Source organism: Protopterus annectens, chromosome 17.part0, assembly GCF_019279795.1.
Source record: "Protopterus annectens isolate FY-2018-M chromosome 17.part0, PAN1.0, whole genome shotgun sequence".
NCBI classification, from domain to species: domain Eukaryota; kingdom Metazoa; phylum Chordata; order Ceratodontiformes; family Protopteridae; genus Protopterus; species Protopterus annectens.
Genome location: NC_056751.1, coordinates 364888179 through 364905021, shown reverse-complemented (window position 1 = coordinate 364905021; position 16843 = coordinate 364888179). Strand labels below are relative to the sequence as shown.

Genomic DNA, 16843 nt, shown 5'->3' with positions numbered 1-16843 from the left:
AGAAGAAATATTAAGAAATTAGAAAATTTGTTACAGTGAGGTGGGAGCACTTAGCTTTTTGCCAAGCAAGTAGAGATCTGTCTCTGTACACAATTCCAGCAAACAAGATCTAAGGTAATGCAGGGCACCACAGCATTATAGGAGGGAGCTTGTTAAAGGGTCTCAAGGCTGGAGCATTAATGCTGATGCGTCGGAACAGATCCGAAGCCCAAGACCCACAGGTCGGATCAGATTTACTGAATTAAACAGCATCCATACTTGATAGCATGTCAGTCCACAAAGCAGTATGGGCAAATGTGCCTAATTTAGGCTTTAAAGAATCATTCATAATTTCCAAATAGTGTCACTTAGCTCTTAAGAGATCTTCTGACATTTAACCATGAGAGTTTTGACAGATAAAGGCTCTGACTGCTATGATTGCTCAAGTGTTCTGTAACAGTTAAAATCCTACCTTCCCAGTAATAAACAAGAGTACCATTACCTGGAACCAACACAGCTCCAAGGAAATCTGCCACAAGGTCATTTTATTAATGTCTGTAAGGATTCTGACCCCTGTAAATCCACTCTGGTTCCCTTGGGGTAGACTGATTTGGAAATTCAGTTCCAGGGATGCTACCTCAAAAGCATCCTGCAAGGCCTCTAAGACATCAGAAATAGCCATCGGCTTCTGTGGAGGAGTCTCAACACAAAGTCTGTCTGCTTCTTCTGGGAATCTGAAACTTCTGTGGCTTTTCACATGTACTATCTGAACAAGACCCAGAGGACAGTGTGCCCTCTCTTTCAGTATCACAGAATACAGGGATTTATCATCTACAGTTTTTCTTGCCATCCAGAATAAGTAGAGTCCTTCTCAGGTGAAGACTTCCTGTTATTCTTTTGTGAAGATATCCCCGACAAAGACTGTTGGCCTGGTCTTTGTGGAAGGTTTTGAATGAACTTAAGAAAATCCCAAGTTAATGTGAACCAGTCCTGAGTGAGAGGGCATGCTAGTGACTCCCATTATATGGCAGTATTTGAGAAATGGCAGATGCCCCTTTTTCTGATATTACTACCCTGGAAGCACAACTTGCATCCAGAGATTTGAAAGCTTGCATGCCAGTGACTCTGAGTGCCAACTTATTATTGACTACCTCTATAAATCAATATGGGGATGTTGCCTTCCCTGATGTGACAACACAAAAGTAGCCTAGTCTAACGTTTGGGTAAACAATTGCTAACTCAAGGTAATCAAAACCAGAGGTCTCATAGATTCCCAGGGTTTTATGCTCCATGGTGCCAATGTCTTCACACTTTGGATGACCAGAAAGACTAAAGGATGCTTCGCTGGGCTCTCATTTGCCCAGTCTGTGATGGTCTGGCTTCTACTTTTTTTATGCACCTTTTTTTTTTCTTTTTCAAAGGGACATACTCAATGGTAAACTGCTGTGAATCAGCAGACATGGTGGCTTATTTGGTGAAGGACTGAAGTCTTTGTCTGCCCAGATAAGCTTCCAGGGCTAACTCTCTTCTTCATAAAGTTTCCCCACCGAATTACACTAAAGGAGACCATGGTTTGGTCCCACACAACAGATGCATTGAAATAAATTTTTGTGAGGAATCTAGTACTTGCTTGCATGCACATAATAAAGCCTGGGCCAGAGACAGCAAAGACCACAATGAGAAGCCGGATAATTCCAGACTAAACACTCCAATGTACTATCGTAAAAAATAGTGGGCACTTATCGCACCAGTCTAGCCAAACTTTACACCAGACTGATGACTGTACAACACACAGGACTTGCATTCAATGCAACACTAATGAAATGAAGAAGGTACCTGCTAACACCAGCTTTATGTAAAAAAAACATGCCAACATCCCAAAGACGAAGTCAGTCTGGCTTGAGAAAATGGGGGTGCAAAACTATAGACAGACATAGGGCTTTCACCTATGCCACACAGTTTTCCAATGATGACTAACTATAGAAAGAATCTTTTGTTACCAGCACTGTCATACTGCCAATAAAAAAGGAGGAAAGACCATACAAATGCAAACTTAAAATGGCAAGTCTGTTAATAGGCTCTGCCACAGGTCAATGTTACTCGTTAAAAAAACATTAAATTATGAAAACATTCCAAAAGAAAAATGGCAAAACACCTTCTGCTACACCTAATATCACAATTAGATTGTAAGAGGATGGCTTAAGCAAACAAGAATCACATACTAAGCTATTAAGGAGGTTCCTAGAATGCAATTTCTTAGCCAGCTTCCCCCGCCCCCAAAATATTTTTATTAGTTTTAAAACTTTTACAAAAAAGAAATGAAAATGAATACAAGATAAGGAACTTGTAAGGTACATCACACCAAGAAAAAGAAAGTAAAGTACATTCTAAATTAATACAAACAGTTAACAAGTTTTGATTTATAGACAAGCAGTTATTGTAACAAGTACCTTACTCCTGAATGGGTAAAAAATTCACTAGGGTGCCCCAGAAAAACATAATACAAATAGAAATCAGGCCTCCCAAGAGGAGGATAACTTTAATCAGATAACATACTATTATATAAAGTATAAACTATTAACTATTTTGGGGGTACACCACCTAAAGTAAACTATACATGTCCTAAAAACCTATTTACACCATATTTACAATACATTTACATCATGGATGTCAGAAGAGGACCTCTCCGAATAAAATGACATAGGACAATTAGCAAAGTGTAATGTTTACATTATCAAATAATTTTGGACCGTGCCTAGTACAAAAAGGATCCAGCTTGGAATGCAAATGTGTATCAAAAAATGTTGCTGGATTTTACTTATTCCGGATTAGATCAAAGAGATTTTCCCAATATTTTTTAAAATAATTCTTTTTCTTTTTGCTATTCCCGCACATTTTGTGAGCTGATATATATTTTATTGCCATATCCTTTTAAGTTTTCCCATGAAATTGCTGAGGGACTTGATCCAATTTTTAGTAATGAAATATTTAAGGAGAGTACAAACTGAGACAAGAACATGACTGCGAATACCTCTGATTTGAATAGGAACAATATTAAGGATCATAGTTTGCCAAGAAAATGTCGTTTTCTCATACCCCATTTTTTCTAATTGAATTCTGAGGGAGCACCAGAGTTTATAGATGGTCTTACAACTCCAGAACATGTGTATTATGTCAACATGAGGGAGAGTGCAGAAAGGACATGTTAAGTTTTTATTACATCCACATTTTTGTAAAACAACTAGGGTGTAGTAAGAGTTATTATTTATCATTAGCTGTGTGTAAATTAGATTTTTGAAAGGGGGTCAAGTTTAGTGCATTTCTGACTGCTTCATACTTAGATTCGCTAGAGATTTCATCCTGTATCGAATCCCATTATTTGGAAAATAAAAGTGAATGACTATGTATAACGGACGACGCAAGTTTATAAGTATGTCAGATCATTTTGTTTTTTTAGGGAGAGCGAATTGATGATTGATTGTGTTTAATTGAATATCTTGTTCCATAACTCTGTATTTAAGGAATTTTTGTTTTATAAGTGAACTGAGTTGTCTTAAAATAGGGTCTTATTTATTAGGAGTCCCAAATAAAGTTTTAACCTCTGCTGCATTTTTTGTACTATAAAAATGCCAGACTGTAGCCTTCTTGATAATAGGAAAGTTAGATAGGTCAATCATTTTATTACTGACTTTTAAATTTGATTCAGATGTATGGGTTGAAGAATGGGGATTGTATTTTGCAAATGAAGGAATTTCATCAGATCATGAAAAATAAGAATTTTGTTTTTTAGAAGAGGCAAAAACTTAATGTTAAATTCACCAACAGGTGTGAGAAAGGAGATAGACTGAGGATTAATTTTGAATGAACGTATATAGTTATACCAGATCTTGACCCATATTGGAGACCAAGATTCATCATACGGTACATAACTGGATATTTTTATTAACCGACTTGCGGTAACTATTTGATAATAAAGACTGAAATCTGGAGGACTTAATCCACCCTTAGCTTTTTACTGAAACTAAAATACTGGCCAGTGACAGTATTTCAAGAAACCGTAATGCCATTTATATCACTCCAAACTATCATGCCTAAATAAAAACAGCAGCTTTTTTTTTTTTTTTTTTTAACTGCACAAATGATTAAGCAAAGTATTCACAAAACTAAAAATGCAGTACCCGACTTCTCCGTGCGTGTATGATTCTATTTCGGTTCACAGTTGCTCTGACTCTCTCACTCTGACGAGTCCTAGCAATGGCACGAGTTCTTATGGATCTCAGATGTCTAGAAGTACTTGGAAATTCTTCAGCTAAGATAGCAGTCACTTCATCCTCTGTTACATTTCCACTGTCTAAAAAAAGTAGGGAAAAAAATACAAGAATAAAACACATCTGAAGTCATAAAAAGCATCATACAGTTTAACAACATATTTACAGAACATGAGAAAATATCCCACCAGACAAAGACAGCAATTTACATCCTTGTTCTGTATATTCTTGCAACTTTCTGTATGGCACAGTGATGAGTGCTTTTAGAAACATCAAGTAATAAAGTTGGAACTGTTGCATCATTATCTAGAATGTATAAATATGCACGGGTACAGCACACTTTACCTGGTAACATTTAAACAGCATTAGCTTCACTATCTTGTGCTACTGAAAGCTGGGATAGGTGCAGGCTCCCATACAACCATTAAAGGGATGAAGCACATATTTGAAAATGGAAGAATTGAGTTTTACAGGAACATAAAATCAACCAAATCCTAATTATGAAAAATTTTGTACAGACTAAACTCAGTCAGAAATCAATAGCTACTAAAATTATATGTGGCAAGACCCCCTCGCCACATCCCTTGATCATACTGCACGATAATATTAAAGAAAAAAAAAATCAAACATTTAGTATATGACATAAGTTAATTCAAAATATTGCTCAGTCAACTTTAATATGAAATAAAATACTCAAATCTTCAAAAATTGTTCTAGCTTCCAGCAAGCGCCAAAAGCAGAATTTACACCACTACAGCTTTCTCCATACAACTGAGACTGTTTAGTTGTTTTACACTGAACAGCACAGCTGTGTTAGGTACTTCTCATAAACATAGCTGTTTGACTGAATTCACAGTTACAGTACTCACCCTTGGTTATTTCCTACCTTACAGAAACCCAAGACTGGCCAAAACATCAGAGGCTTCACCTTTCCCCACAGTCCAGCAGACACCCTCTCCTTCCAACATCAGGATGCCAATAATACAAAAAGTCATGAGTTGGCACTATTCTTCAGTCTTCCTTTCCCAATCTGAAATTACACAATCTCCAGCATATGTGGAGCACAACCTGGTCTATTCATAGACTGAAAGGGCAAGTAACAAAAGGGACCCACCTAGGGTAGAAGGATAAGGTAAAGAAAGGTGCAGACATCCTAACCCTAGGTGTAAAGACTTGGGCAGGTGGTAGGGAACTGGTACTGCAACATCTACAACTGTGGTAAAATTTATAACGCAAATGTACTATGTTCTTCATAGTTCAAAATGTCAGTAATGACTCTTGAAAAGGACTCCCAGAAATAGTAAGAGTTGGGAAATTGGGCTGGTAGCAAGCAGCCACTGGAGGAAGTTTGAAGTAATTTCTGCCCTGAACCAAGCTCCTACATTACAACACCTGGAAAAGGGGTGGACAAAGGTCTAAGTTGCTGCCACTAGTATATTCTGAGAATACCCCCTCCCAAAAAAGGCTGTCGTAGTAGCAGTAACCTTAGAGGAATATCCTCAGACACTGCAGAGTGCAAGCTTCCAACAACAGCAAAAAAAAGTTAGCAATTCACTTAGTGAAGGCTTAGAAAAGGACAAAGTTATTCTGACTTCCTGCAAGATTATGTTTTGTCCAAGTAAAATCTGAGAAATTAACACATCAAAGGAATGCAGCGGGCTCTCACCTTTAACACTGTGGGGATGTGGGAAAAAGTACGATTTATAGCCTGATTCAGATATACCTCAGACACCACCTTTGACAAAGGACAGGCAGTTAGTGCACAGGATAACCTGTTTTTGTGAAAAAGTCAGGAAAGGCTCCTTACACATTAAAGCTTGTAATTCAGAGATGCACCTGTTAGAATTCAGTGGCACAAGTAGAGCAGTCCTCCAGTGCAGCACCTTAAGGTCAGCTTAAACAGAAGGGTCAAAGTGTGGTGGTGGTGGAATGGGGAGTATAAGCTTTTCTAGCAGAAAATTAAGATCCTAGGGAAAGGGACTGGCTTCCTTTGAGTGGTATCAAATCTAGAAACCTTTTTAAGAAATGATTTTGGGCTGGGTGAGAAAACTGGGAGGTCCAGAGGCAAACAAGCAGAAAAGGTTAGTGTATATATTTTAAATGAAAGCATTGGCTGGAGTGTCTTCTTTGCGGAGTCTGCAGGTCCTCCCTGCATTTGTATGGCTTTTCTCTGGGTACTCCGGTTTCCCCCCACATTACAAAGATATGCGGCTGGAGAGTTTCTTCTTGGGCCTTTCCTGAAAATTGGCTTTGTTCCAAGTCAGACTTTGCCGGTTAACAAATGTTAAATAAAATAAATAAAGAGAAACCTTTTTACTGGAGTTCAGAATATATAAGGCCCAAGGGTAGCCCCAGTTTGAAGTGTCTATTGTTCTCTGTTACGCTACCAGTAAGAAAACAGTGTCTATTAGAAGTGTAACAGCTCCTGCTGCCAAGTGGTCTGGCCTCCTTTAAAACAAACAAGTTATCCCCTGAAAATAAATACCTGGAGGAAGTATTTAATCATCCACTCTGTCAGCTTCATTGTGTCAAGGTAGAGCTGTAAGCTGGACCCCTTGTTCTGGGTGAGCAAGTCCACCTGCTGTGGCAGTACCCATAGTTCCTCTTTGATTATACGCAAGAGTACTGAGAACCAAAAGAAGCTATTAGAACACCCCTGGTCCATTCGCCCCAATCTTTTGAAGCACACTGGGGGTGAGAGGTGCAGCAGAAAAAGGCGTAAACAGATACACTCGTAGGAAGGTAATGACAACAGTCTTTCATGCTCTCTTCTGCAGCACCATTATGTATATTTTTCTGAAATGAAGCATCAAGACCTGCTTCTGAATCACCCTGCTTGTGACCCAGTTTTCACACCACCTCTATTTTCAACATCCTCCATCTGATTTTATGCAAATTCTTTTCAGTACATCTATAATGCTGTCTCCTGCCCTGGGCCAGAAGATTAAGACCCATTTTTTGTGCCAGTTCCCAAAAGTACAGTTGTGTACATGTACCACAAATGTAGATGTAAGAGTGTATTCACTGTTGCATTCATCACACTTGGGGTTATCTGCCTAAAGGTAGCCCTCAATCGGTCCGAATACTACAGTCTTGGGATTTCTGCGTCAGATGCTGTCGCCTCTTCCATGACATCATATCATCAGGGGTACAAAACATGCAGCCGATGCAATTACATCAGTTTTTCTTGCCCCAGATGTCAGAAGACCCCAAAATAGGAAGCAATTACATGGTGTGGAACACCTCCAGTAAAAAGTAAATATCATTTCAATAAGATACGGCGAAAAAGAGGATAAGTGGAAGGAATAGAAAAGACGGGGCTGAAGGGAGAATAACCAGGAATGCAACAGTGAATAACTCGAACATATACATTTATGGTAAGTGTACACAACTGTACTATGTTATTCATGTTTCATTGTTGCAGTTATCACACTTGGGTTGATTACCAAAACTGAGGAAGGGAGGAGGCAGTCAAGAAGTACTGGGGGTGGCTAGCAGGCCCTGTAAGACTGCTGTGGCAAATCCAGCTCTGGATTTAGAAAAAATAGGTAAGTGGCAATGCTTGGTGAAGGTGTGTACAGAACTCCAGGTTGCAGCTTCTAGGGTGTCCATGGTAAGGACTCCCCTGAGGAATGCTGTAGAGGTTGAGGTACCCCTAATGGAATGAGTTCTGACACCCTGTGGGGTATGTTTTCCAAGAGGTTTGTAGCAGAAATGGATGCAGTTTGCTATCCATTTGGAAACGGTTTGCTTTCAAATGGCCTTGCCCTCAGCCCCTGTGGTGAAGCTGACTAACAGCTGGTCAGATTTTCTGAAAGGTTTAGTTCTGTCAAGGTAGAACCTGAGCTGTATGTGCACGTCCAAGGAGTGCAGAATCCCTTCTCCTTTAATCTGAGGATTAGGAAAAAAGGTTGGTAAAAGGATGGATTGGTTTAACGCCAAACTGGATACCACCTTGGGCATAAATGATGGGTTAGCCCTGAGGGAAATCATGTCCGCATGGAAAATAATGAAGGGCTCCACAGCCATTAGTACCTGTAACTCAGACACTCTTACTAAAGTGATGGCCAGAAGTAAGGCTGTTTCCAGAGAGAGGAATTTTAACTCTGCTGTAGCAGCAGGCTCAAAAGGGGGAAGTGTGAGCTTCTCTAGTACAAAGTAAAGGTCCCAGGCAGGGGTGGGAGCTCTCTTCGGAGGCCTTAAACTGTTAGCTCCTCTCAGGAACTGGTTGATGAGAGGGTGAGAAAATAGAGGTGGCTCAGTACTGTAATGAGCTGAAATGGCAGAGGCATGAATTTTACCTGATGAGAAGGATAGGCCTTTGAGGAGTAGCTCTGCTAGGTACTCTAGGATACGAGGTACGGACAGCACAGCTGTGTCCTTTCCTTGAGATTGGCTCCAAGAACAATATCCTTTCCTCTTTTCTGAATAGGATTTCCTAGAACTAGGTCTTCTGGCCTCAAGGATGACGTCCAGCACCTGTTTGCCGAGGGTTGCTGGTGGTGTATTCAGGGGATAAGCCAGGCTGCAAGGTTCACGGTTTGCAGCTGTGGATGCAAAAATTTGTCCCTCCTGCTGGGACAGCAGGGAGGGGTTTCTGATGTAGGTGCCAGGGTGGCAATGCTGTCAGACTGTGTAGGAGTGGGTACTAGTGTTGGCATGGCCAGTCTGGGGCAGTAAGGATCATCCTTGGTCTGACTTGTTTGATCTTGAGTAGTACTTTTGAGAGGAGGGGCTGAGGGGGAAAGGCATAAATTGAGAGGTTTTAACATGTAGGGATAGGGCATCCAATTTCCATGCTTGGCTGTGGGGATTTCTGGTGCAAAATCTGCTTAATTAATGGTTTTGAGGGGAGGCAAAGAGGTCCACCTCTGGAGTCCCCCACCTGTGGAATAGAAGTTGGAATGAGTTGGGTTCCAGCTTCCAATCGTGTGGGTCCAGTAGGTTTCTGCTTAAGTCGTCTGCCAGTGAATTTTGTTTGCCTGGCAGGAATTGAGCTGGCAGGTGCACTTGGTTGCCCAGGGCTGTGTTCCACAGGGCCATGGTTAACCTGCAGAGAAGGTAGGAATGAGTTGCCCCCTGCTTGTTTATGTACCACATAACTGTGGTGTTGTTTGTGTTTATCAGGAGTTATCCTGGAAGGATAAGGCACTTGGAGTCTGTCAGAGCATTCTGTCCAGCTAACATTTCTTTTTGATTGATATGCAGGGGAACTTGTTCTGGGCTCCATTTGCCTTGAATGCATTTGCCTGACATGCGAGCTCCCCACGCGTAGTCTGATGCATCTGTTGTCAGGGTTTGGACGGTGAGGGGTTGAGTGAAAGGAAGTCCCTTGTGGTTGCATGCCTCTGTCCACCAAAGGAACTCTGCCCTTAGACACGGAATGATAGAAATCAGTGTTTCCAGATCCTGATAATGTTGACACCAGAAACTTTTTAAGTACCACTGAAGCTTCCTCATATGCAGTCTTGCATATGGAATTAGTGGAATGCATGAGGCCGTGAATCCTAGGGCTTACAGTATTTTTCTTGCAGATAGCTGGGTTTTCGTGGCCATTAATTTGAAGTAGTCTGTCAAATAAGCCTGTTTTTCTGGAGTGAGGAATGCCATCTGGGAAGCTGTGTTCAAACTTGCTCCCAGGAATACAATCTTTTGCTGGGCATCAGTTGTGATTTCTTTTCATTGATGGTGTACCCCAGAGAAGTTAGAAGCCTCTACATATGCCATGTGCTGAAGCAGCAATTCTTGACTGCCCGCATGAATCAGGCAATCGTCCAAGTATGGGTAAATATGAATATTTCTCTGCCTACAGTATGCAATTGACTGGAGCCAGGCACTCTGTAAATACCCTGGGCTCAGTAATTAAGCCTAAAGGAAGTGCAGAGAACTGATAGTGTATAGAACCTGCCCTGAAACGTAGATATTTCCCACAAGATTCCCTTATGGGGATGTGCAGGTAAGCTTCTTTTAAGTCTAGGGTGACTAGCCAGGTGTCCTTGGATAGCATAGGAAGAAGCTGTTGCAGAGTCAACATTTTGAATTTTGGGACCACCAGGAAAGTGTTGATAATTGACAGATCTAGAATAGGACGGCAAAAGCCCTCTTTTCTGGGCACCAGGAATACTCTGGAGTAGAAACCATGTCCCCTTTGCTCTATAGGCATAGGTTGAATAGCCCTGATACTGATAAGATAAAGCACTTGCTTTTGAGCCTCTGCCCACTTGTTTGGAGGAAGGTCTGGCAAGCCACTTGGGGTTGGCAGTGAGTGGAAGTAGAATCTGTATCCCTGGGATACAATGTTAAGGACCCACCAGTCCTGGGTAATGGATATCCAGTTTTGTGCATGCAGGGCGAGTTTTCCTCCTAGGGGTGCAAGTACCTGGGCTCTGCTGGGAAGGAAGCTAGTCAAGTCATTGTGAACTTTTCCCATAGGGGGTGGCTTACCACTCCGTTTTAGAGGAGGGAGCACTCCATTGTTTAGATCTCTACATACCTGAGACTGTAGTCTTGGTGGCTGGCTGCCTTTGGGTTTGGACTGAGAATGTCTGGGACGGACTGCAAAGGACCAGTTTTAGAAGGCCAATGCCCACTGAAACCTAGGTGGCTGGCACCTGTAAAAAATCAGTTTGCATAGATTTAACTTTTTCGTCCATCTTTTTAAGAACAACTTCTGCTTTTGTGCCACACAATTTTTCCTGGTTTAATGGAGCAGCTAATAATGTTGCTTTGACATGGTCTGGCAAGATTTGCTCCTTCAGCCAAGCATGCCTTCTCAGTACAGACCCAGTGACAGCAGCTCTGCAAGATGCTTCTAAGCATCAAAACCACACTGCAAACTAGGTTTACTAACTTGGTTTGCAGAATGCATTAGCTGTTGTAAATCTTTATTTTCTCTACAATCTAGAAGCAGCAACATATTTTTGTTTAATTAGTTCCATAATATGCTGCTGGTACTTCAACATGTGAAACTGGCAATTCAAATCCATGATGGTAAGAGTTGCAGAAGTATATACCTTCTTATCCCATCTGTCTTAAGCTCTAGAATCGCTGTCCGAAGGGGTAGGGTTTTTGGCTATAGTAGCTTTAATGCCTTTAGGTCCCTGGATATAGTCTCTGGATCCGCAGAGGGATTCTTAAAGAGAAATTTGAGAGAGTCAGGTACTCTGTAGTACCTGTCAGACTCTCCAGAAGCTGGTGGTAAAGTATCAGGAGTAAGACTGGATTCCATGGAGACATCTACAATGTCCAGGACAGGGGGTATAGCTAGAGGCCTGTGCTGGGGCAAGTCTAAAAATTATCTGATTCTGTTTTTGGACTGATGGTAGTACTGGCATTCCCAGTAGAAATGCTCTCAAAGTATGTAAGGTTTCACCAAAAGAAAAGTCCTCTGGAGGGGAGGCAGAGGGAATGGAATTCCTCTGCATATGAATCCTCATAGGTAGATAAGAGTATTGTCCTGGTAATCAGAGGGATCACAGTCATCAGACTCATGGTCTGTAGAATCAGAAAGAAAATCAATTATTTGTCCTTTAGAGGGAGAAGGCTGGCTTCCACTAATTAAAGTTAAAAGGTCTTCAGCCATTCTAAGAAGTTATGTACTCACCATAACGTTCCATCTGAGTAGGTAAACTTAATTTGTCTGCAACCTTTGGGAATCGGATCCAACCTCGGATCCGAGCCGACAATCTTTCATAGCTTAGATCCTAGCTCCTAGCTCCTCCCCTTCACCCATAACCCCCTGCCAACCCTGACTGACCTCAGATCAAGTTTGCCCATAACCAATAAGGCTGAGAAAGGAAACTACCTTCCTTAAAGGGCAGAGTAAAACCTCTGGCCAAACAACATCCGAAGGTCAGGGGGAAGGAGGTTGGGACAGTTGCAGACAAATGAAGTTTACCTACTCAGATGGAATGTTATGGTGAGGACATAACTTCTTAATCTGAAGTAGTTAACCATTTGTCAGCAACCTTTGGAACAGAGTCCCCAGCTACCTGGACCTTGGGCGGCCTTCATGGAAGGATGTTCCGGAGCACTGCAGAGCCAAAGGATGCTCTCCCTCTACAGATAATATCCAATTTATAATGGCTGATGAAGTTATGAGGTGAAGCCCAAGTGGCTGCTGAACAAATATCATCCAGGGGTACTCTAGACCGAAAGGCAGCAAAAGTAGACATGGTCTGAGTAGAAGAGGCACGGACTCCATGAGGTGCGAGCCTGCCAGAACTTTCATAAGCCAAAAGGATGCATTGCGAAATCCACCTCGACAAGGTGACCTTCGACACAGACTTACATAAGTTAAATTTGGCAAAGGAGACGAACAACTGGTCGGACTGTCTATGACCAGCCGTTCTATGAATGTAAAAACGTAGCTGTCAATGCACATCTACAGAATGTAGTTTGTATTATCCTTTATTCTGGTATTCAGGAAAGAAAACTGGCAGATTAATGGATTGGTTAATATTTGCCTCGGAAGCAATCTTAGGAAGGAATGAGGGATTGGTCCTGAGGTAAACCCTATCCTTGTGGAAGGTCAAGTAAGGAGGTTTTACACATAGGGCTTGAAGTTCAGAGACCCTCCTAGCTGAAGTAATAGCAACGAGAAAGGCTGTTTTCCATGACAAATGTTTGAGATCAGCTGAAGCTGCAGGTTCAAAGGGGGGAGCTGTCAAGACCTGAAGTACTAAAGTCAAATCCCAGGGAGGCACTACTTCCTTTATTGGAGGTCTAAGTAGGAAGGTGCCCTTCAGAAAGGTCTTACATACCTTCGTGGTGATCAATGGACCCAGTTCATGTTCCATGTGGTAATGAGAGATAGCTCGTAGTTGAACTTTGACTGTGGAACAGCTAGCCCCCTGATGAAAAAGCCCTGAAAGGAAATCCAAAATGGCGGGTAACAGAGCTGTGAAAGGGTCCAGGTTCCGACGCTCTGCCCAAATAGCGAAACGTCTCCATTTACTACTACAGACTTTCCTAGTAGAAGGCTTGTCTGCTGCTACTAGGATAGCTTTAACTGGGGAGGAGATACCGGGAGTCCTAGCTAAGAGTGGAACTGGAGCAACCAAGCCGTAAACTTGAGATTGTCCAGGTTCGGGACTGGGAGGCCTAGGGGGTGGGAAATCAGATCCGGGAGGGGATCTAGAATCCAAGGCGGAGTCACCAGATGAGACCAGAGGTACGGGAACCAAGCTTGACCAGGCCAGAATGGGGCAATGAGGATCATTTTGCTCCCCAACCGACTGGCTTTCTGTAGAAGCTTCAGCATCAGAGGTAGAGGGGGTTAAGCATAGAGTAGACCGGGAGGCCAAGCATGCACCAGAGCGTCTCTTGGGGATTCCCCGGCAGGGGGAATTGGAGCAAAGTAGCTGTTGCATTTCATGTTTGAAGGAGAGGCGAAGAGATCGCAACAGGGTCGTCCCCATACGGCAAATATCTGCTTCGCTACCTGGGGATTGAGACACCACTCGTAAGGAGACAGTAAGGTGTGACTGAGTTTGTCCGCCAGGATGTCGGACCGTCCCGGAATGTGCGTTGCAGTAAGAAAGCAGTTGGTGGAGATCGCCTATTCCCACACTCTCATAGCTTCTCGACAGAGTGGGTAGGACCTGGTTCCCCCCCGTTTGTTGATGTACCAGACCACAGACATGTCTGACTGAACTGCAACTGTTCCTGTAGGAAGAAGGCTCTGAAGTGCTTGCAACGACAAAAGCACTGCCCTCATCTCTAGAACATTTATATGCAATGAGGTCTCTATCATACCACGTGCCTTGGACCGTCCTGCCCACATAATGCCCCCCCCACCTGAGGCAAGAGGCATCCGTGGTCACCGTGGCGAGTGGAGGGCCATGGAGAAAGGGCGTCCCGCTTGGAGATCCGGTGATTGCAACCACCATGCGAGAGCCCTTTTGCAAGCCTTGCTGAGGGGAATGGGGTGACAGAGGGTATCGACGGAAGGACCATTGGACTTGGAGAGTCCACTGCAAAACCCTCATGTTCAGGCGAGCCATGGGGAGCAGGGTAATTGTGGCCGCCATGGAGCCCAGCGCCCTCAGGACCAATCCCGCCGGGGGAGCTGATGACAGTAAAATGGCCCGCACATGTACCCTCAGGGTGTGAAGTCGCTCAGTGGTTAAGAAGGCTAGTAAGTTGGTTGAGAAAGGATTTGTCCGTGTTGACGGTGATCCCCAGCCGGGGAGCAAGGTGGAGAAAGTAATTCCTGGTTGAGCAGAGTAGATGCCTTGTTGGGGCGGTCAGGAGCCAGTCGTCTAGGTATGGAAACATCTGCATTCCCTGGAGCCTCAGGTGGGCTGCTATCACTGCTAATACCTTGGTGAACACCCTGGGGGCTGAGATGAGACCGAAGGGAAGGACCCTGAACTGATAATGACTGGCTCCTAACCAGAAGCGGAGAAACCTCCTGGATCATTCGTCCATCAAAATGTGGTAATACGCATCCTTGAGGTCTATCGAGCACATCCAGTCACTCTCCCGCAACAGTGAGAGAATGGATTGAAGAGTGACCATCCGGAACTTCTCTTTGGTTACTGACAGGTTCAGGAGGGAGAGATCGAGGATTGGCCTTAGGTCCCCCGTCTTTTTTGGCACCAAAAAGAACCTGGAGTAGTAATCCAATCCGAACTGGTCTGGGGGGATGTGTTGGATGGCTCTTTTTCCTAAGAGCTGTTGAATTTCCGCAGCTACAGCCTCCCTCTGATCGGGTGGGATGTCGTTGGGTTGGTGAGGGATGTGAGAAAAGGGAATTTAGTATCCTCTGGATATGATGCAAAGCATCCAGCGGTCTGTTGTGATGGACTCCCAAGCTGCCAGGTGCCTCGAAACACGTCCCCCGACTGCCTCCGGAGAGGAGCAGTTGGGCAACCCCTCAGGGTTGCTGGGTGGGCCGGTCAGAGAAAGCTTCTCTGGACCCACCATTCCTTGGGCCCCCGCTGCCTTTAGGGCGACATCCTCCCTGTCCTCTGCCACGGAAGGACTGGGGGTCCAGAGCGGACTTGGATTGTTGCGACTTCTGGAACCACATCTTCTTCTGTCCCTTTTGGTTCTTGGAGAAGGAGCTCTGGGAAGCAAAGAAGCGGACTCAGACGGCAGACGTCTTCCTGTCCTTTTCGCTCTGGACCAAAGTCTCGTGAATGGTCTTGCCAAACAGGGCATAACAATCGAAAGGGGCATTTGCAAATGACGCCTTGAAGGGTTCTGCGAAATCGCAATGCCGGAGCCAGGCCTGACGTCGCATGACGAGGCCTGCTCCACTGGCTCTAGCGGCTCCCTCTGTGGCGTGGGACAACAGCCGCATACAGGTGTTAGATATGGACCTGAGAGCGGCCATCCGAGTGGAGTACAACCGTTTGTCCTCCACCGACATGGACTCCGGGGCAAAGCAGCGTATTTTTTGATAAGGTCCCGCTGCAGTCGAATATCATGTGCCATGTAGTTCAGAGACCTCACCGAGAAGGTCGCTGAACTAAAGGCCCGCTTCCCTAAACTGTCCATCAAACGGGACTCCATGCTCGTTGGATGGAACGATGGACTCTCCTGAGCTAATTCCCTCTTGGTGGCCGCCGCCACCAACATGGCATCTACGGGGGGACCCTTGCTCCAATGGGACATCTCGGAGGGCGGACGAAGGATCTTGCCCAGGCATTTGGCGACTGGCTCCACAGTGTCCGGCTCCTTCCATGCCCTAGTGGAAATAAGGTCCAATAAGGGGTCAGGCGGAGGGGTCACCCAAGAGGTAGATGGGCCTGCTTCGAATGCCTCCAGGAACACGGATTAGTCTGAGGAAGCCTTGGGGCAGACCACGCCCCCTCTTATGCCGAGCATTTCCATGATGTCTCCGAAGGAGACATCCTCGGGGGGTGACCTAGGGGAGCGTTCCCCTTCATCCAAATCCGTGTCATCAGTCAAGGTCACGGGGGGGTCCACGTGCCTCCTCTTACACTTTCGCTTGTGAGGGACGTCCTCGGGGGGGCTGTCCGAGGACGTCTCACCAGCCACGTCCTGTTCCAGGGGAACGACCTGGGACATCAAAGCAGGCTGTCCCTGGGGCCGGGTGATGGAAGCCGGACCCAACAGAGAGGGAGTGTGGGGGTGGAGCTGTAGCAAGGACCGGGGGGGCCTGGAAGCACTCGACGGTGCCCTCTCCACCACATCGAAAACCGAAGGAGAGCCGCTCTCTCTGGGATCCGAGAGCAGACCCTCGCTCGGATCCGATGGACGGATCGGGGCCGAAGTCATCGGATCCGACAGACCAGTGTGCTCCGAACTGGACAGAGTCAAAGACACACTGATTCCCTCGGCTCTGACGCTCAGCCCATGGCTCCGAGACCCCAGATCCGACAGGCTCGAGGGAAGAGTCGGCGCCGAAGTACCCAATACTGTCGGCGCCGACCCACCTCCGGCTCCAAGGCTGCTCGGCTCTGAACCTGGGAAGTGGGTCGGAGAAGGAGCTATCGGGGCAAAGAAAGATGTCGAGCTCCCCCCCCCGGAGGGGGGGGGCGGGGAGGCAGAAGCACTCCCATCTGCAGTTGGGCTTGGAGAAACCTTCGCATCATCTGGTCCAAATCTGCGTCGGAAAGGCTACG

General features: G+C 44.9%; 1 protein-coding gene across 4 annotated transcripts in view; it reads right to left on the bottom strand.

The window, feature by feature from the left end:
* The window catches only part of PHRF1 (PHD and ring finger domains 1), a 1670136-nt gene that overhangs the window by 1368755 nt on the left and 284538 nt on the right, over window positions 1-16843 (bottom strand). For all 4 annotated transcript variants that reach the window (XM_044059137.1, XM_044059136.1, XM_044059138.1 and 1 more), the window contains exon 3: window positions 4158-4330. In XM_044059137.1, coding sequence (XP_043915072.1) covers window positions 4158-4330 — 173 coding nt within the window. The remainder of the gene's footprint in view (window positions 1-4157; window positions 4331-16843) is intronic.